Here is a 21,222-nt window from a genome sequence, read left to right on the forward strand (position 1 = left end):
CATAGGAAGGGATTTGAGACCATTCCTCCATACAGAAACTCTCCAGATCCTTCAGAGTCCTTGGTCCTCACTTGTGGACTCTCTTCTTCAGCTCACCCCACAGGTTTTCACTGGGGTTTAGGTCAGGGGACTGGGATGGCCATTGCAAAAAAGCTTGATTCTATGGTCAGTGAACCATTTTGGTGTGGATTTGGAGGTATGCTTTGGATCGTTGTCCTGCTGGAATATCTAACAACGACCCAGTTTTAACCACCTGGCAGAGGCAGACCGGTTTTGACCTAAAATCTTGGAGTCAATGATGCCATGTATCCTAACAAGGTTCCCAGGGCCTTTGGAAGTAAAACAGCCCCACAACTTCACAGATCCACCACCATACTTCAGATCCACCACCATACAGTGGGGATTAGATTATTTTCAGCATGACCATGGCTCTTTTTACGTCAAACCCACCTCTGGTGTTTGTTGCCAAAAACCTCTATTTTAGTCTCATCAGAGTTCTAATGACATTTAGCAAACTCCAGGTGCTTAAGTTTGTGGTTTGGTGACAGCAGAGGCTTTCTTCTGGCAAATAACTTGTTGGCATGGAGGTGGCGTCTAATTGTAGTTTTGGAGACTTGGTGACCCCAAGATGTAACCAACTTCTGCAAATCTCTGACTGTGATCCTTGGAGATTTTTTTGCCACTTGAACCATCCTTCTCACTGTGCGTGGGGGCAAAATACACCTGCCTCCTCTTCCAGGCAGGTTCATCACAGCTGGTTTAAATATCTTAATTATTGCCCAAATAGTGGAGATGGGTATTTTCAGGCGAGTAGCTATCTTTTTATAGCCATTGCCTGATTTGTAAAGGTCAACAACCTTTTGTCTCATTTAATTTGTGTCTTCTCTGGCCTTTACCATGTTGATGGATGACTAAGAGAGTTTAGCCTGTGTGTCACCTCATATTTATACCCCAGCAAAACAGGAAGTCATGGATGACCACTTAAAGAGTTCCCAAAGACTCAGAATAACTTTTAAAAAGTAAAATCGGAATATACATCAATTAGATGTTGTTCATTTCTAGGGGTGCCAATAATTGTTTTTTAATAAATTAATTATGTATTGATGATGATTTTAACTAAATTAAAGGTTAGATTCATATGATATTTGGAGTGTAAGATCAAGCTGATAAACAACAATGACATTTTTTCACCTCCTTTTTTGTTCATATTTACCTGGGGTGTCAATAATTCAGGAGGGCACTGTAGGTACCTCTACCTCCTACCAACTAACAAAGCCATACATAAGTACGTCTCTGTCTCTCTTTCTCTGATTCCATCCATTCATATCTCTCTCTTTCCCTTTCTTCTGCCTGTCCACTAGGTGGTGCTGACTCAGCCTACTCTCTGTCTGTCCACTAGGTGGTGCTGACTCAGCCTACTCTCTGTCTGTCCACTAGGTGGTGCTAACTCAGCCTACTCTCTGTCTGTCCACTAGGTGGCGCTGACTCAGCCTACTCTCTGTCTGTCCACTAGGTGGCGCTGACTCAGCCTACTCTCTGTCTGTCCACTAGGTGGCGCTGACTCAGCCTACTCTCTGTCTGTCCACTAGGTGGCGCTGACTCAGCCTACTCTCTGTCTGTCCACTAGGTGGCGCTAACTCAGCCTACTCTCTGTCTGTCCACTAGTTGGTGCTAACTCAGCCTACTCTCTGTCTGTCCACTAGGTGGCGCTAACTCAGCCTACGTCCAGCGTCTGTCCACCTCTAACATCAATATGGACATGGCCACTTTCATCACCCTGGACCCTACTGTTATACAGGTAGGTGTGTGTGTGTGTGTGTGTGTGTGTGTGTGTTTAACTGTACTTGTGGGACCAGAAGTCCCCACAAGAACATTAAACAAACAAACATTTGACCAACTGGGGACATTTTGTTAGTCCCAACAAGGTCAAATGCTATTTCTAAGGGGTTTAGGGTTGGGAGCTAGGGTTAGTTTTAGGGTTAGGGAAAATAGGATTTTGAAGGGGATTGAATTTTGTGTCCCCCACAAGACTGTGTGTGTGTGTGTTTCTACATCTGTGTGTGTGTATATACCTCTGTAACTAGTTATCCCCCCTAACCCCTCCCCCCCTAACCCCTCCCCTCCTCCTCCCCCAGACTCTGAGCGTAAGCCAGGTGAGTGGTCTGCTAGGTTCTAACATGCCGGAGCTGAAGAGCTATGCAAACCAGAGCGTGGTCCAAGCCTGGATCACGACCCGTTTCCAGTCTGACCTGGACTCCCTTGGGCTGGGCCTTATTGGGGGCAAGGCCGACCCCACCACGGTTGGTTTGGGCACCATCTTTGTTCCTAGCACCACTGTAGGGGTAGCTGGAGGAGCTGGGTCAGTCACCACCGTGGCTGGAGGGACTGGGTCAGTCACCACCGTGGCTGGAGGAGCTGCTGCTACTACAGGTCCGTGTAACACATTTCTGTTCCTTTTTTTTTTCATCGCCGACAACTGTTCCTTTTCATCTATGAAAGCACAGCAGGTTCTCTTTCATTTCTCTGTGATAGTTTGATTATTTGACTGTTTGATTATTAAGCGCTTATAATGTACTGTTTTTGATTAGAGGTTCAGTGAACAATGTTATAATGTACTGTTTCTGATTAGAGGTTCAGTGAACAATGTACTTTATATGATTAGAGGTTCAGTGAACAATGTTATAATGTACTGTTTATGATTAGAGGTTCAGTGAACAATGTTATAATGTGTGTGTGTTCCTGTGTAGCGAGCGGCGGAGCGATCAACAGACCAACGTTCGGCCTCCACCTTCTCCTCACCACTCTGGCCATCGCTATCCTGTACATTCTACACTGATTTAAACACTGATTTAAACACGGATTTCACTGATTTCACAGATTTTAGATTTCAGAGCAAGAGAGTTAACTGATTCCATTGGGATCAAGGTGCATTCGGCTCAGACAGGAAAAACATGAGGTAAAGTTCTCAAACAGGAAACAAAAATGTATACTTTTAAAGTCAGTTAGTGCCTTTAGATATTGTAAAAATCACTAAATATAATTATATACTGAACCTATCAAAAGACTATAAAACAATCTAGCACTTTAGTTATTTAAATGTTTATGCTCTGACAACTTCTTCACACCATTTTATTTAAGTGTATTCACTTTGTAACCTGCCACAGTATGTCTGCATGTTCTGTCTTGGTGGTTGGAATGATGTTGGAATGAAGTCTCTTCTGTCTCGGTGGTTGGAATGAAGTCTGTTCTCTCTTGGTGGTTGGAAGGATGTTGGAATGAAGTCTGTTCTGTCTTGGTGGTTGGAATGAAGTCTGTTCTGTCTTGGTGGTTGGAACATTGTTTAAAGATGGCATTTTAGGGCTCTATTCAATCTGTATCACTGAAATGTAAAGTTAATTCCCTATTGAGCCAACATCTGCAGCGTTTAGCGCGAATGCAGTCTACGCTAATGCGGGAAAATTGCCATTAAATTTAAATCATGATGTAACGCTGAATTTCCGCTATGTGGATTGAATAGAGCCCTTTGTCTTTGCCTTCCGGTGAAAATATGAAAGTATTTTATTAGATGACATAGAAGTCTTGTTGATGATGTCATCTTTCTGGGACAGCCGTTTGTTTTATCAGGGTTAGTATCTACGTACAGTACGCCAACACTTATCTACAGAGAGCCAAAACGCTTTTAAATGTCATGACAACCAACTCCTCTAATGTAGAATGATTCTGTCATTAGAATGTCACTGTGCTTTTGTTCATGTCAGCTCAAACAAATGCTGTCTGTGTTCTCAATGCCTTACCTTTATAACAGTTGCCATTTCATACTAAATATCAGACGTTGAATGTATGATTTATTTAATAAAAACATATTATTGCACAACCCCCCCCCCCAAAAGTAGTATTTTATTCATAAAGAAATAAACAGCTACTGAATTAAAAGCTGATACGTTTTTCTACAAATGAAGAACAAAATGTTTAGTACTTGTGATTTTATTGTAATTTTCAGGGCTCAGTTTATTCCTAACAAACCAGTACAGTACTCAATCAGAAAGACTCAGTGCTGCTGCTTCATTGAGAAAATGATACCAATATAACTTATAGATCATACAACAACCATCAAAATACAAATTCTATGTTTTCTATTTCTTTCTCACAAATATTTTTGCTGTTGCCAAGGCGACGGTTAATTGCATAACAAGGGACAGGGCAGGATGGGACGGAACACTGTCAACGACAACATTCTGTGACAGTTAAATTGTTATATTCAGTTAGACTAATTTAGTCCTTCAAACACACGGTATGCTGTGCATTTCTACTGGGTGGAAGCTGAGAGAAACAGTCTGTTGTGGAAGAAAAAAAACTTGTCTCAGAAGACAAAACACAATGTTGTAGCTAGCTTCCCAAAAGACACAGGAGTCTCCTGCCGGTTATTACGCAGTTATAAGCGCTTATAAACCCCCAGGATGGCCTTGCAGGAGGGACACGTGTGCTTGGCATCTTTGAGCCTGTCGAAACAGAAAGGGATGAGACAGCAACCCAGAAAAAACCTGAGGAGAAGGAGAAACAACAACTGTTAGACATTGTATGGAGATGCATCTTAAGACCTAAAAGGGATTTTTTTCTCTCTTAATCACATCACAATTAACTTTTACCAGTTAAATGTAGACACAAATATAATACTTTCTGTATAAAACATTTTTTCCTAACGGAGGCCTTGAGGCCGATACGTAAAGCTTAATAAAGAGCAGTGATACTATCAAGAGCAGTGTGAGGGTTTCTTATTTTTTCTCATATTATTCAACTGTTACCATGGCACCTGCAACAAAGATAGCTCAGATGTGCGATTTCCTTTTGAATTGTAAAAATGTTTCAAAAATATTGTATTCAAATATGTAAATGAAGCGATATCTCATTAAATACAGTATGTGCATATTGAGCAAATGCATTTAATCCTGGACACTGGATTAAGTCAGCATAAATATTTTGGTTTCATTTTGTTAAGACACTCCAGAACTGGACTTGTCCAGAGCAGATTGTGGATAAATACTTTTTCCATCTTTCTATCTGTAAAATACTTAAGATGTATGTAAAATGCATTTTTGGTGCATTTTTCCAAAGAAAATTATATCTAGAGTAAACAACATATCAACAATTCCCTCTGGGCAAGTCTGGAGAATATATCACACAATTTGGTGAATGCAGATGCTTCTGAAGCTGAGAGAAATGGGTTGGCGTGTGGGAAGAGTCTCACTTTCAGGAAATGGCAGTTAAAGACAAGTACACTGAAATTACACTACCAAAGTCTATTTAGACACCAAACGCCTATTTGATCAACAACAAAAAAATATATGGATTTACATCGAGTTTGACATTTGTATGTTTCTTTTTTTGAAAATACAAATATTAATGGACCAAAATACCAACAAATCTCCAACTTGATAAGTAGACGCAAGTCATTTCAGCCTGTGGTGCCTGGCCTTAAACCACAGACAGTCAGAATGGCATTCACCACAGACAGTCAGAATGGCATTCACCACAGACAGTCAGAATGGCATTCACCACAGACAGTCAGAATGGCATTCACCACAGACACACACACACACTTGTACGTACCCACAGAAGAAGAGTCCTCCACAGAAGAGGTATGTGAGGACACCAGAGGAGAAGTCAACCTTAGTGACCACGGTCTGGTGACAGTTAGGACATGTCATCTGGACAGGACTGTCCCCAAACGCACCGATGGCCACTGGAGTAGGAGGGGGGGGGGGGGGGGGGGAGGTAGACAATGTATTTGTTAATTCTTTAATACATTTATTTGTTCATTCATTCATTCCTCCGTCCCTCACAGCATGGTTTAATTAATTTATAAATTCATTCATTAAATTGCGTTCTTCCAACTGTCTGTCCACTGGAAACACATGCTGTTTAACTTCCTTTATAGTTAAACAGAGTTTCACTCAACCCAAAGTACAGTAGGACATACCGACAGGCACCTGGACGTTGGCCATCCTCCCTGAGAGGAAAAAGAACTTGGGTACTTACAAAGAATTCACATAAAGACTTTCTACATACTAACGGAACGCTCAACAAATGAAGAGAATGATAGAGAGAAAGAGAAAGATGTATGTACTGTCACATGGGTCATTCAAAACTACAAAATAAAAGTATTTTGATAAGCTTAAATATTCATCATTACTTTTCACAATAACACACACACACACATCTCTTATAAAGTACTTACAGATCCGCTGTAAGGGAGAGTCTTCCTGCTCTGCTGGTCCAAAAGGAGTCTGTTCCTCAGGCCAACTTTTCTTTTACTCAGTAACACAGGAGGGTGAACAGAGTCAGTAACCGGACCCGCCTCTCCCACCAAATAGCCTATACTGCTAACTGCTCTACCCTGCCCTTGATCTCCCACCAAATAGCCTACCCTGCTAACTACTCTACCCTGTCCTTGATCTCCCACCAAATAGCCTACCCTGCTAACTGCTCTACCCTGCCCTTGATCTCCCACCAAATAGCCTACCCTGCTAACTGCTCTACCCTGCCCTTGATCTCCCACCAAATAGCCTACCCTGCTAACTGCTCTACCCTGCCCTAATCTTTAATACATTTGCATAAATTACTAAAAACCTGTTTTTGCTTTATCATTATGGGATATTGTGTGTAGATTGATGAGGATCATTTAAAAAAAGAATGACTGTAACGTAACAAAATGTGGAAAAAGTCCAGGGGTCTGAATACTTTCCGAATGCACAGTACATATCTACCTCCATTACCTCGTACCCCTGCACGCCGACTCGGTACCGGCACCCCGTGTATATAGCCATGTTATTACCTCGTACCCCTGCACATCAACTCGGTACCGGCACCCCGTGTATATAACCATGTTATTACCTCGTACCCCTGCACATCGACTCGGTACTGGCACCCCGCGTATATAACCATGTTATTTTTACTCAGTGTGTATTTATTATTACTTTAATTATTACATGTTATTATTTATCTATTATTGCTCTTATTTTCTTTCTCTCTGCATTGTTGGGACGGGCCAATCAGCCGTCAGTAAGCGTTTCACTGTTAGTCTACACCGGTTGTTTACCAAGCATGTGACGAATAAACATTTGATTTGATCTAAAATAGCAATCTATTCCCTATATATCGTACTACTTTTGACCAGGTCCCATAGGATGCCATTACAGACGACGCAGCCCGTCTGTCCCATTCACCCCCCAACAGCTGAGAATCATCAGACCTCACAATCAGTCAGGTATGTGTGGATTAGCCCATACATCGTTGGCATAGTTACTGCTTCAGTATGGATGGAGCTGAAAGGGTACAAATAGCAGCCTATTCCTCGTCTTGTAGTTTTCACTTTGATTGAACAACGGGATAAAAAGGGAGCAGGTATAGTGAAGCGTTGGATGTTTATCTCAGTGTTAAAGATAACGAGAGAGAATAGCTAACGGAGTGAAAAACTGAAACCTGGCAGTCTTCTCTTCTATCTGCTGAAATGAGGAGCACATGTGCTCAGGGTGCTAAATTAGGTTACGCTAATAACGCTCAGGCCCACCCAACACACACAACCTACTCAGCGCAAGACACACACACACCACTGTGCCAGGTCATGAGAATCCGGCCACCTCTCAGGAAGTCATGTGTCCATGGACCCAATCATCCAATAAAACATTATCCTTCCTCAGCATCTTTTATGTGCCAATGATTGTATGTGTGTGTAAATGTCCCTTTTTCAGGACCCTGTCTTTCAAAGATAATTCGTAAAAATCAAAATAACTTCCCAGATCTTCATTGTAAAGGGTTTGAACACTGTTTCTCATGCTTGTTCAATGAACCATAAACAATTCATGAACGTACACCTGTGAAACGGTCGTTAAGACACTAACAGCTAGCAGACAATTAAGGTCACAGATATGAAAACTTAGGACACTAAAGAGGCCTTTCTACTGACTCTGAAAAACACATTTACATTTACGTCATTTAGCAGACGCTCTTATCCAGAGCGACATACAAATTGGTGCATTCACCTTATGATAGCCAGTGTGACAACCACTTTACAATTGTTTTAAAAAAACTATATATTTTTTATTTTATTTGTAGAGACCATGTGAGGATATGACAGAGCCAAGTGACTTGGTGTATAGAGAGAATAGGAGAGGGCCTAGAACTGAGCCCTTGTCACGCCCTGGCTCTGGGGACTCTTATATGTTGAGCCAGGGTGTGGATATTCTATGTGTTATTTTCTATGTTTTGTTCTAGTTCGTGTATTTCTATGTTGGCCAGGGTGGTTCCCAATCAGAGGCAGCTGTAGCTTGTTGTCTCTGATTGGGGACCATACTTAGGCAGCCTGTTTGGCACTGTTTATTGTGGGATCTTGTTCCGGAAGGTTTGTGTTCAACCCAGGACTTCACGTATCGTTCGTTTTGTTGTTTTGGTTCGTGTTGTGTACTGCAATAAAAGAATGTACGCATATCACACTGCGCCTTGGTCCGCATCTATCGACGATCGTGACAGAAGATCCCACCATAAAAGGACCAAGCAGCGTGCCAAGCAGGAGGAGTTGGCGATGTCCCAGGTGGGCGAATGGTGGTCATGGGAGGACATATTCGCGGGCAGAGGGCCCTGGGCAAAGGTACAGGCCCTGGCAAGAGAGGAGAAACGGCACCAACCGTGCCGACGACGGACACGCGAGAGGCAACCCCAATAAAAAAAAATTGGGGGGGGCACACGGCATGGACGACGGGGCTGCTGGAGGCAGCTACAGGGTGCATCGGCGATTTAGGAGAGGAGGCCAACAGGTTTGGGGGGCTGGAAGGGTGGTTGGCGGAGCCTAGAGGTAGAGCAGAGCCAACTCCCCGTACTCAGGCTAGGCAGCGTGAGACTGGGCAGGTTCCGAGTTATGCGGAGCTACGTACTGTGCCGCGAGTGTTCCGGCACAGTCCTGTACGTCCTGTGCTAGCACCACGCATGTGTCGTGCTAAGGTGGGCATGCAGCCAGGACGGAGTGTGCCGGCTCAACGCTCGTGGCCTCCAGTACCCCTCCTCGGTCCCGGATATCCTGCGCCAGTGCCACGTGCTGTAGTGTCAGTACGAGTGCACAGCCCTGTACGTCCTGTGCTGATGCCTCACACAGAGTGTGTGGAAATAGGCATTCAGCCAGGACGGGTTGTGTCAGCTCTCCGTTCCAGACCTCCAGTCCGTCTCCACAGTCCAGCCCGGCCTGTTCCTGCTCCCCGCACCAAGCCAGTGGTGCGCGTCGCCAGCCCGGTCCGGCCCGTTCCTGCTCCCCGCACCAAGCCAGTGGTGCGCGTCGTCAGCCCGGTCCGGCCCGTTCCTGCTCCCCGCACCAAACCAGTGGTGCGCGTCGTCAGCCCGGTCCGGCCCGTTCCTGCCCCCCGCACCAAGCCTGTGGTGCGCATCGTCAGCCCGGTCCGGCCCGTTCCTGTCCCCCGCACCAAGCCTGTGGTGCGTGTCGCCAGCCCGGTCCGGCCCGTTCCTGCTCCCCGCACCAAGCCAGTGGTGCGCGTCGTCAGCCCGGTCCGGCCCGTTCCTGCCCCCCACACCAAGCCTGTGGTGCACGTTGCCAGCCCGGTCCGGCCCGTTCCTGCTCCCCGCACCAAGCCAGTGGTGCGCGTCGTCAGTCCGGCACGGTCCGTGCCTGTTCCACCGGTGCCGGACAGCTGCTCCACACTGGAGCCAGAGCAATCCGCTCCACCGATGTCCAGTCCAGCTCCGGCCAGCGGGACCAGACCAGGGGCGCTACGGGGGGGTAGAGAGAGAGTGGTGGTCACGCCCGGAGCCGGATCCGCCTCTGAGGCGGAATGCCCACCCGGCCCCTACCCTCTTGTGTTTGGTTGGCGCGGTCACAGTCCGCGCCTTTGGGGGGGGGGGGGGGGGGGGTACTGTCACGCCCTGGCTCTGGGGACTCTTATATGTTGAGCCAGGGTGTGGATTTTCTATGTGTTATTTTCTATGTTTTGTTCTAGTTCGTGTATTTCTATGTTGGCCAGGGTGGTTCCCAATCAGAGGCAGCTGTAGCTTGTTGTCTCTGATTGGGGACCATACTTAGGCAGCCTGTTTGGCACTGTTTATTGTGGGATCTTTGTTCCGGAAGGTTTGTGTTCAACCCAGGACTTCAAGTATCGTTTGTTTTGTTGTTTTGGTTCGTCTTGTGTACTGCAATAAAAGAATGTACGCATATCACGCTGCGCCTTGGTCCGCTTCATCTAACGACGATCGTGACAGCCCTGGGGGACACCAGTGGTGAGAGCACGTGGTGCGGAGACAGATTCTCGCCACGCCACCTGGTAGGAGCGACCTGTCAGGTAGGACGCAATCCAAGAGTGAGCCACACCGGTGATGCCCAACTCGGAGAGGGTGGAGAGGAGGATCTGATGGTTCACAGTATCAAAGGTAGCAGATAGATCTAGAAGGATGAGAGCAGAGGAGAGAGAGTTAGCTTTAGCAGTGCAGAGAGCCTCCGTGACACAGAGAAGAGCAGTCTCAGTTGAATGCTATCTCTCTCAGAAGGTCATTCTGAGAGAGATAGCAGGAGAGTTGGCTATAGACGGCACGCTCAAGAGTTTTGGAGAGAAAATAAGGGATACTGGTCTGTAGTTGTTGACATCGGAGGGATCGAGTGTAGGTTTTTTGAGGAGGGGTGCAACTCTCGCTTTCTTGAAGATGGAAGGGACATAGCCAGCGGACAAGGATGAGTTGATGAGCGAGGTGAGGTAAGGGAGAAGGTCTCCGGAAATGGTCTGGAGAAAAGAGGAGGGGATAGGGTCAAGCGGGCAGGTTGTTGGGCGGTCGGCCATCACAAGTCGCCCATTTCATCTGGAGAGAGAGGGGAGAAAGAAGTCAAAGCATAGGGTAGGGCAGTGTGAGCAGGACCAGCGGTGTCATTTGACTTAATAAATGAGGATCGGATGTCGTCAACCTTCTTTTCAAAATGGTTGACAAAGTCATCCACAGAGAGGGAGGAGGGAGTGGGAGGAAGAGGAGGATTCAGTAGGGAGGAGAAGGTGGCAAAGAGCTTCCTAGGGTTAGAGGCAGAGGCTTGAAATTTAGAGTGGTAGAAAGTGGCTTTAGCAGCAGAAACGGAGGAAGAGAATGTAGAGAGGAGGGAGTGGAAAGATGACAGGTCCGCAGGGAGTCTAGTTTTCCTCCATTTCCGCTCGGCTGCCCGGAGCCCTGTTCTGTGAGCTCGCAATGAATCGTCAAGCCACAGAGCAGGAGGGGAGGACCGAGCCGGCCGGGAGGATAGGGGACATAGAGTCAAAAGATTCAGGAGATTGGAGGGAGAAGGATTTAGCAGAGATGATAGGATGGAAGAGGAGAGAGTAGCGGGAGAGAGAGAGCGAAGGTTGCGACGGCACATTACCATCTGAGTAGGGGCAGAGTGAGTAGTGTTGAGGAGAGCGAGAGAGAAAAGGATATGAAGTAGTGGTCGGAGACATGGAGGGGAGTTGCAGTGAGATTAGTAGAAGAACAGCATCTAGTAAAGATGAGGTCAAGCGTATTGCCTGCCTTGTGAGTAGGGGGGGACGGTGTGAGGGTGAGGTCAAAAGAGGAAAGGAGTGGAAAGAAGGAGGCAGAGAGAAATGAGTCAAAGGCAGATGTAGGAAGGTTAAAGTCACCCAGAACTGTGAGGGGTGAGCCATCCTCAGGAAAGGAACTTATCAAGGCGTCAAGCTCATTGATGAACTCTCCAAGGGAACCTGGAGGGCGATAAATGACAAGGATGTTAAGCTTGAATGGGCTAGTGACTGTGACAGCATGGAATTCAAATGAGGAGATAGACAGATGGGTCAGGGGGAAAAGAGAGAATATCCACTTGGGAGAGATGAGGATTCCTGTGCCACCGCCGCGCTGACCAGATGCTCTTGGGGTATGCGAGAACACATGGTCAGACGAGGAAAGAGCAGTAGGAGTAGCAGTGTTTTCTGTGGTAATCCATGTTTCCGTCAGCGCCAAGAAGTCGAGGGACTGGAGGGTGGCATAGGCTGAGATGAACTCTGCCTTGTTGGCCGCAGAACGGCAGTTCCAGAGGCTGCCGGAGACCTGGAACTCCACGTGCGCGCAGGGACCACCAGATTAGTGGCAGCAGACACGCGGTGTTTTTTTTTTTTTTTTTTTTTTTTTTAGTCATTTAGCAGACGCTCTTATCCAGAGCGACTTACAGGAGCAATTAGGGTTAAGTGCCTTGCTCAAGATCACAACGACAGATTTTTCGCCTAGTCGGCTCGGGGATTAGAACCAGCGACCTTTCGGTTACTGGCACAACGCTCTTACCCACTAAGCTACCTTATTGGCTAGCTTTGCTCCCCGCCTATGTCAATGAGCGTTAGCATTCTAGCTAACAACTGCTGCATCCAAAATAGGTATTTTGCAAAGATCACAACCAAATATAATCTTAGCGAATGTTCAAGCAATAATCCAAACAACATTGTAAGCGTAGGAGAACCCTAAAAAGTTGTTTTGTTTAGAAGTAATAACTATGTAAATATCTCAATCATGTTGAATGCGCGCAGATGGCCGGTCTTTCTGCATCCAAAATGTGTGCGCATCCGTGCCTGACGTCAGCATGTGTGTACTGAAAAGGGGGACATAGAACAAAATAAAAATCCCTTACCCTTCAGTTTCTCCATCAGGCCCTGCGTCGCCCTCTCCGACACCCGCCCGTCCCCTCGCTGGTACCGATCATCCAGAAACCCGGCGGTGGCTTCTGATAGGTGCACCTTCCCGGCGACGCCAAGTTGTTCCATGAGGTTGGCCAGGTTGACGTCGTTGGACCACACGTCGAACTTGAACCGCTTCATCCCCAGGATACCACAGAGGACCGTGCCAGTGTGGACCCCCACCCTCATGTCCACCGTCTCACACGTCTCCTGGCAGAACTGCTCAATGGCCACGATCATACCTAGTTTCAGAGTAGAAGAAGAAGAAGAAGAAGAAGAAGAAGAAGAAGAAGAAGAAGAAGAAGAAGAAGAAGAAGAAGAAGAAGAAGAAGAAGAAGAAGAAGAAGAAGAAGAAGAAGAAGAAGAAGAAGAAGAAGAAGAAGGAGGAGGAGGAGGAGGAGGAGGAGGAGGAGAAGAAGAATACTTTATTGATCCATTTTCCTTGTAGTACACTGAAACTGCTTTGATCCCAATGACCTATGAAAGACACACAAACACACACAGGTCAGAGAGAAAGTAGTGTGCACACATCCAGTAACTAGCAACAGGTGCAGGGTACAAAAAGTCAGCTGACGAAAGAAAGATACTGTACCCACTCACACACTGCAGATTGTTCCCATATTTTTTGTGTAAAACATTTTGACCTGAAGGTCAGGAAGACCAGTTCAGAAGACCTTCAGATCGAAACATTGCACAAAAATGACAAAGACGTTGCACAATTTAAAGCTGCAGGAGCAATTAACAGAATGCTATCTACCCATCTTTATGGCATTGGATCATACCTAGTCCCATCTCGACACAGCAGTAAGCGTGGTCAGGGCGTGGCTCGGGACATCCTGCCACACAGTAGTAACAGTCTCCCAGTGTACTGATTTTCTCACAGCGCGTCAGCTCACACAGCCGGTCGAAACGGCCGAAGAGGTCATTGAGGAGCCCCACCAAGGCGTGGGCAGACTTGTTGGCAGACATTTTGGTGAAGCCGACGATATCCGCGAAGAGGATAGAAACAGGCTCCATCCGCTTCATGTTGAAAGGCCTGAAGATGATCTGATGATCAAATTAAATCAAACTTTAAGTGCTTTTAAAATTGTAACACACTTTACAGTAAATCAAAAAGCTTTGCAAGCTTTGCTTGCTCTTTTGGGTCTAGGCCGGGTTACTGTAAAGCACTTTGTGACAACTGCAGATGTAAAAAAGGCTTTATAAAATACATTTGATTGATTTGAACAATAAAATAAATCAAAGCAAACCATACATGAAGCAATAAAGGAGGAATAAAATAGCATACAAACAAACAATGACTAAAAGGCCAAGCTAAACGGGTGAGTTTTTACGCATAATTTAAAAATGCCACTGGTGTTTTTAAATCAACCACTGCCCCTCTTAACTGGCCTCTGGGGATCGAAGTCTTCTTCCTCTTATGATGACTATGATGATGGGGATGGTTCTTAGGGCTCGCAGCGATCGACGAAGCCCCCCCAGGACCTCCGACTGTGGACACTGCCGACGCGGAACAAGCCCCGGCAGAGTATCTCTTCCCTGCGTTCCCCTCCATCTCCTCGTCCCCCTGCTTCATCAGTTCATCGGCGACCCTCCTCGGCATGACAGAGTGGATCATGCGTTCTTTCAACGCTTTCTCCACCTGTAACATATTCACAAAGACAGTGAACAAATGTTTTCCTTCTCCACCTGTAACGTATTCACAAAGACAGTGAACAACTGGTTACTTTCTCCACCTGTAACATATTCACAAAGACAGTGAACAACTGGTTACTTTCTCCACCTGTAACATATTCACAAAGAAAGTGAACAACTGGTTTCCTTCTCCACCTGTAACGTATTCACAAAGACAGTGAACAACTGGTTACTTTCTCCACCTGTAACGTATTCACAAAGACAGTGAACAACTGGTTTCCTTTTCTACCTGTAACGTATTCACAAAGACAGTGAAAAATTGGTGTCCTTCTCCACCTGTAACGTATTCACAAAGACAGTGAACAACTGGTTTCCTTCTCCACCTGTAACGTATTCACAAAGAGTGTGCGATTACAAATCACATAGCGAAGGACATGGTACCGATTCAAACTGTGGAGAAAGAGGGGTTCAGAAAGTTGATTCAAACTCTGGACCCAAGATATGAGATCCCGAGCCGCAAATATTTTAGCCAAAAATGCCTGCCACAGCTTTACACAGAATGCTGGGACAGAGTTTACAGTGAGATAAATAACATTCCATTCTTCTCCACTACTGCCGATCTATGGTCAAGTCGTACCACAGAACCTTATATAAGCCTCACAATCCATTACATAGACGGTGACTGGAAACTGAAAAGTAAGTGCCTACAGACGTCTTATTTCCCAGACGACCACACCGGGGAAATAATTGCAGGTGGGCTGAGGGACATACTGTCGTCCTGGGGATTAAAAGAGTCGCGTCAAGTTTGTATGACGACCGACAGCGGATCGAACATGATCAAGGCATTGCAGCTGAACAAGTGGGCAAACCTTGGATGTTTCGGACACAGGCTGCACAATGCTATTGGTAAGTTTCAGGACTGTAGCCTAGGCCTACCCTGTATGATGCTTATTATTAAGAAAAAATACAGCTCACATCAGCCATGTACCGTAGGCTAAATCTAAGCACATCAGATTTGTAAAATGTGTAACAGTTGAATGTAAATGCCGTAAATCCTCAAACAAAGATTAAAAGTTATATTGTATTGTGATTTCTATATAAAAATGCATTATTATTAATTATTATTGTATTGTGATTTGATTATTTTTCACCCTATTATTTTGATTTCTTATTCCCAATTTCCAGAGAGGAGTGTCCAAAACGCTCCCGGGCCACAGGGGTGTGCGATTTCCCGGGCCACAGGGGTTTGCAAAAAGGTGTTTAGCACGTTCTCATACAGCTGGAAAAAGCAGAAGGCCCTGATGACAGCACAGAATGAACTAAGCCTGCCCCTGCACAAGCTCATCACAGAATCTCCGACAAGGTGGGGATCTCGTCTGAAAATGATGGAAAGAGTCCTGGAGCAGGAAAAGGCCATTACACAGGTCCTGGCAGGGGACAAAAAGACACGGCACCTTGTACCTACCTGGCAAGACATCCAGGTCTTGGAATCAGTCACAGCAGCACTGAAGCCACTCCAGGACTTTACAGATGCCCTGTCAGGAGAAGCGTATGTGAGCGTGTCCTATTTGAAGCCTGTCATCAATCTGTTAAATGCAGAGGTTCTAAATCTGAGCAAGGACGATACAGAACTGACCAAAGAGATCAAGATCAAGGTTCTTGATTACTTGAATAACAAGTACACTGACCCTGCAACAGATGAGCTGCTCTCCATGGCTACCTTTCTAGATCCAAGGTTCAAGACCAGGTACATGTCCGCTGAGAAACTGGAGGACATTAAGGTATTTATTCATTTGTTCTTGTTTTATTGCTTCAAATGTAAAGCACTTTGGGCTGCATTTTATGTATGAAAGGTGCTATACAAATAAAGTTTAATTATTTTCATTTTTTAAGGTGAGAGCTGCCTCAGAGACCGAAGCCCTCCTGGTGGAGAACACAGCCCTGGGAAAATCGTCTCTTGCAGAGGATCACACTGACAGGGAGAAAGAAGCTTCCACTGCTCATCAATCAGGCAAGAAGCCCAAGAAGAGCCTTGGGAGCTTCTTTAAGCAGACCAGCAGTGCACCTGCCTCATGTTCAGAGAGGCAGATCATTGAGCAAGAGCTGAATAGCTACATTCTGGCAACGGCAGCAGACAGCGAGTCTGATCCTTTGGAGTGGTGGCGATTTCACGGATCTAATTTTCCACGTGTGAGTTGTCTGGCAAAGAAATACTTATGCATCCCTGCCACAAGTGCCCCCTCTGAGAGGGCATTCAGCACTGGGGGCAATGTGGTGACATGTCACAGGGCAGCACTAAAGCCAGAAACAGTCAACATGCTGGTATTCCTGGCACGGAACTTGTGAAGAAAGTTCTAGTGAAGATTTGTTGATATTGTTGATAATTGATGGTTGAGGCTTGAAAGGTTTAGTTTCAAACGGTTAGTTTTTTACATATCTACGGACCGTAGCCAAAACAAACACACGTATTTGAATTTGTAATTACCTTATTTTCTTTATCTCCTGTTATTTTTTATTTAATTTTACTTAATATCTAATTTATATATATATATATATATATAGGCCTACCTACCTCATGTTTACGGAATGCATGTTTGCACAATACAAATAAAAACTTTTCAGGTCCATACGGTCCAATGCCTCACTCTTTCTGGTTATATAAGGTTCAAATACATATTTTTCCTTAACTAATATAATTTAACCAAGAAGGGATATTAAAATGTGATTCATATTTTTTTACGTCATATATCGTGATATCATATCGATATCGTCTGGACAGTGGAAAATATCGTGATATGAATTTTAGCTCATATCGCCCACCCCTAGTTGACAGGCTACAGAAAATGGCTACAGTGGCTACAATGCAAAGGAGATCGGAATGAAATTAACTAAGCATCTGGGAAAGCGAGAGAGCGGGGCCTCCCTCACGTTTCACTGAAACATATAACTCTCCCAACTTCCACTTTAGATTAATAGACTTTAGTTAGTGTCTGGTCTATTAGCAATGATACACACTCACTCACTCACACTCAGCTTTTCCTGGGCAATGATGTCTACACATTTTACCAGAGCCCCTCTATCAAAGACCAAGACACACAGCAATTAGCACAGGAGAAAGAGAGCGAGAGAGAAAGAAAGAGACGGAACCAGAAAAAGGGTTGTGAATTTGACCCATTAAATGGTGGCGTTCATTAGCATATGGTTGTGTGGCGTTGGTTTATTAATTGAGATCATCATTGAGATCATCATATTTGAGCTGGATCCTGCCCGGAACAGTATCCAGCACCTCTCAGTTTTGGACTGTTTCAAAAACACCAAAAGAAAGATGCCCAGGGTCCCTGCTCATCTGCGTGAATGTGCCTTTGGCAATAAATTGCAATGTCCGTACTGTGAGACGCATAAGACAGCGCTACAGGGAGACAGGACGGACAGCTGATCGTCCTCACAGTGGCAGACCACGTGTAACAACACCTGCACAGGATCGGTACATCCGAACATCACACCTGTGGGACAGGTACAGAATGGCAACAACAACTGCCCGAGTTACACCAGGAACGCACAATCCCTCCGTCAGTGCTCAGACTGTCCGCAATAAGCTGAGAGAGGCTGGACTGAGGGCTTGTAGGCCTGTTTTAAGGCAGGTCCTCACCAGACATCACTGGCAACAACGTCGCCTATGGGCACAAACCCACCGTCGCTGGACCAGACAGGACTGGCAAAAAGTGCTCTTCACTGACGAGTCACGGTTTTGTCTCACCAGGGGTGATGTTCGGGTTCGCGTTTGCGTTTATCGTCGAAGGAATGAGTTACACCGAGGCCTGTACTCTGGAGCGGGATCGATTTGGAGGTGGAGTGTCCGTCATGGTCTGGGGCGGTGTGTCACAGCATCATCGGACTGAGCTTGTTGTCATTGCAGGCAATCTCAACGCTGTGCGTTACAGGGAAGACATCCTCCTTCCTCATGTGGTACCCTTCTTGCAGGCTCATCCTGACATGACCCTCCAGCATGAAAATGCCACCAGCCATACTGCACGTTCTGTGCGTGATTTCCAGCAAGACAGGAATGTCAGTGCTCTGCCATGGCCAGCGAAGAGCCCAGATCTCAATCCCACTGACCTGTTGGATCGGAGGGTGAGGGCTAGGGCCATTCCCCCCAGAAATGTCCAGGAACTTGCAAGTGCCTTCGTGGAAGAGTGGCGTAACATCTCACAGCAAGAACTGGCAAATCTGGTGCAGTCCATGAGGAGGAGATGCACTGCAGTACTTAATGCAGCTGGTGGCCACACCAGATACTGACTGTTACTTTAGATTTTGACCCCCACTTTGTTCAGAGACATATTATTCAATTTCTGTTAGTCACATGTCTGTGGAACTTGTTCAGTTTATGTCTCAGTTGTTGAATCTTGTTATGTTCATACAAATATTTACACGTTAAGTTTGCTGAAAATAAATGCAGTTGACAGAGAGAGGACGTTTCTTTTTTTGCTGAATTATATCTATATATACACCTCCTTTTTTTTAAACAACATAGAACCCAAATGCAAAAAAAGAGAAAAATCCAACCTTTTATTTAAGTACATTACTTTGGTGGTTAAAAAAAATTATCACACATTTAGAAAAAAAAATACTTGAAATCATGTGTCCCACAATTATTGGCACCCCTAACAATTCCGCTGAAAATTTTTATTGATTTTTTTTTTAAATAGATTTTTCTGTAGTTGCTAAAGTTGGTCAGGGTATCTAGGAACTTTTAATTAGTAATTAATTACTTCCTGTTTCCCTGGGGTATAAATATGACGTGACACAGAGGCCTAATTCTCTTACCCATTTGTCAACATGGCAAAGACAAGAGAACACACCATTCAAGTAAGGCAGATTTGTGTCGACCTTCATAAGTCAGGCAATGGCTACAAGAAAATAGCCACTCGCCTTAACTTGCCCGTATCTACAGTCAGAGGAATCATTAAGAAGTTTAAAACAACTGGAACAGTGACAAACAAGGCTGGAAGAGGTCCCAAGTTTATCTTGCCACAACGCACAGTGAGGAGGATGGTAAGAGAAGTAAAAAAAAGTCCTAAGCTCACTGTCACAGAATTGCATCAAAGAGTGGCATCTTGGGGTCACAAAGTCTCCAAAACAACCATCAGACGCTCTCTACATGCCAACAAGCTGTTTGGGAGGCATGCAAGGAAAAAGCCTTTTCTCACTAACACTCACAAACGTAAACGTCTGGAGTTTGCTAAGCGGCACTGGGACTTCAACTGGGATCGTGTGCTTTGGTCAGATGAGACTAAGATTGAGCTTTTTGGCAACAAACACTCTAAGTGGGTCTGGCGTAAAACAAAAGATGAGTATGCCGAAAAGCACCTCATGCCCACCGTGAAGTATGGTGGAGGATCTGTGATGCTGTGGGCCTGTTTCTCTTCCAAAGGCCCTGGGAACCTTGTTAGGGTGCATGGCATTATGAACGCTTTGAACTACCAGGACATTTTAAATAAAAACCTGATGGCCTCTGCCAGAAAGCTGAAGATGGGTCGTCATTGGGTCTTTCAGCAGGATAATGATCCAAAACATGTGGCAAAATCTACACAAAAATGGTTCAGCAGTCACAAACTCAAGGTCCTCCCATGGCCATCTCAGTCCCCAGACCTCAACCCAATCGAAAACCTGTGGGGCGAGCTAAAGAGGAGAGTGCATAAGAGAGGACCCAGGACACTGGATGATCTAGAAAGATTGTGCAAAGAAGAATGGTCAAAGATCCCTCTCTCTGTGTTCTCCAATCTTGTGAAATGTTATAGGAGGAGATTAAGTGCTGTCTTGTTGGCAAAAGGGGGTTGTACAAAGTATTAACATCAGGGGTGCCAATAATTGTGGGACACATGATTTCAAAAAAAAAAAAAATTCTAAATGTGTGATTTTTTTTTTTTTACACCAAAGTAATGTACTTAAATAAAAGGTTGGATTTTTCTCTTTTTTTGCATTTGGGTTCTATGCTGTTTAAAAAAAAAAAAGGAGAATTTTTGGAAGTCCTCGACCACATCTTAAACAGGGGTGCCAGTAATTGTGGAGGGCAATATATATATATATATATATATATATATATATATATATATATCACACACTACCAGTCAAAAGTTTGGACACACCTACTCATTCAAGGGTTTTTCTTTATTTTTTACTATTTTCTACATTGTATAATAATAGTGAAGACATCAAAACTATGAAATAACAACAAAAAAAAAACGTTACAAAAATCAAAATATATTTTATATTTGAGATTCTTCAAATAGCCACCCTTTGCCTTGATGACAGCTTTGCACACTCTTGGCATTCTCTCAACCAGCTTATATATATATAATAATATAATATGCCATTTAGCAGACGCTTTTATCCAAAGCGACTTACAGTCATGCGTGCATACATTTTTTTGTGTATGGGTGGTCCCGGGGATCGAACCCACTACCTTGGCGTTACAAGCGCCGTGCTCTACCAGCTGAGCTACCTTCTTAAAAGTTAATTTGTGGAATTTCTCTCCTTCTTAATGCGTTTGAGCCAAGCAGTTGTGTTCTGATAAGGTAGGGGTGTATACAGAAGATAGCCCTATTTGGTAAAAGACCAAGTCCATATTATGGCAAAAACAGCTCAAGTAAGCGAAGAGAAACAACAGTCCATCATTACTTTAAGATATGAAGGTCAGTCAATACGGAACATTTCAAGAACTTTGAAAGTTTCTTAAAGTGCAGTTGCAAAAACCATCAAGCGCTATGATGAAACTGGCTCTCATGAGGACCGCCACAGGAAAGGAAGACCCAGAGTTACCTCTGCTGCAGAGGATAAGTTCATTAGAGTTACCAGCCTCAGAAATTGCAGGCCAAATAAATGATTCACAGAGTTC

The 21,222-nt window shown here is 44.9% G+C and overlaps 2 protein-coding genes across 3 annotated transcripts; both read right to left on the reverse strand.

Annotated features, from left to right (window-relative positions):
• Positions 1-3,974: 3,974 nt before the first annotated feature.
• On the reverse strand, positions 3,975-9,283 carry LOC311116760 (lipopolysaccharide-induced tumor necrosis factor-alpha factor homolog). Of its 2 annotated transcripts, XM_084191800.1 has the most exons (4): positions 6,236-9,283; positions 5,978-6,007; positions 5,608-5,740; positions 3,975-4,541 (listed from the first exon to the last, which is right to left on the reverse strand). In XM_084191800.1, exons 2-4 carry the CDS (start codon positions 6,000-6,002, stop codon positions 4,433-4,435), a joined length of 267 nt encoding a protein of 88 aa, XP_084047926.1. In that variant the 5' UTR covers positions 6,003-6,007; positions 6,236-9,283; the 3' UTR covers positions 3,975-4,432. The 2 variants fall into 2 exon arrangements, with proteins under 2 accessions (XP_084047926.1, XP_084047927.1); XM_084191801.1 differs by lacking the exon at positions 6,236-9,283 and having other exon boundaries at positions 5,978-6,201.
• Positions 9,284-12,157: 2,874 nt separating this feature from the next.
• Positions 12,158-13,733, reverse strand: LOC311116761 (adenylate cyclase type 9-like). Its single transcript, XM_084191802.1, has 2 exons — positions 13,475-13,733; positions 12,158-12,934 (listed from the first exon to the last, which is right to left on the reverse strand). The coding sequence occupies exons 1-2, from the start codon at positions 13,716-13,718 to the stop codon at positions 12,594-12,596; spliced, it is 585 nt and encodes a 194-aa protein (XP_084047928.1). The 5' UTR covers positions 13,719-13,733; the 3' UTR covers positions 12,158-12,593.
• Between the last annotated feature and the right edge of the window lie 7,489 nt (positions 13,734-21,222).

Source organism: Coregonus lavaretus, assembly GCF_964263955.1.
Source record: "Coregonus lavaretus genome assembly, contig: HAP1_SCAFFOLD_2679, whole genome shotgun sequence".
In the NCBI taxonomy this organism is placed as follows: domain Eukaryota; kingdom Metazoa; phylum Chordata; class Actinopteri; order Salmoniformes; family Salmonidae; genus Coregonus; species Coregonus lavaretus.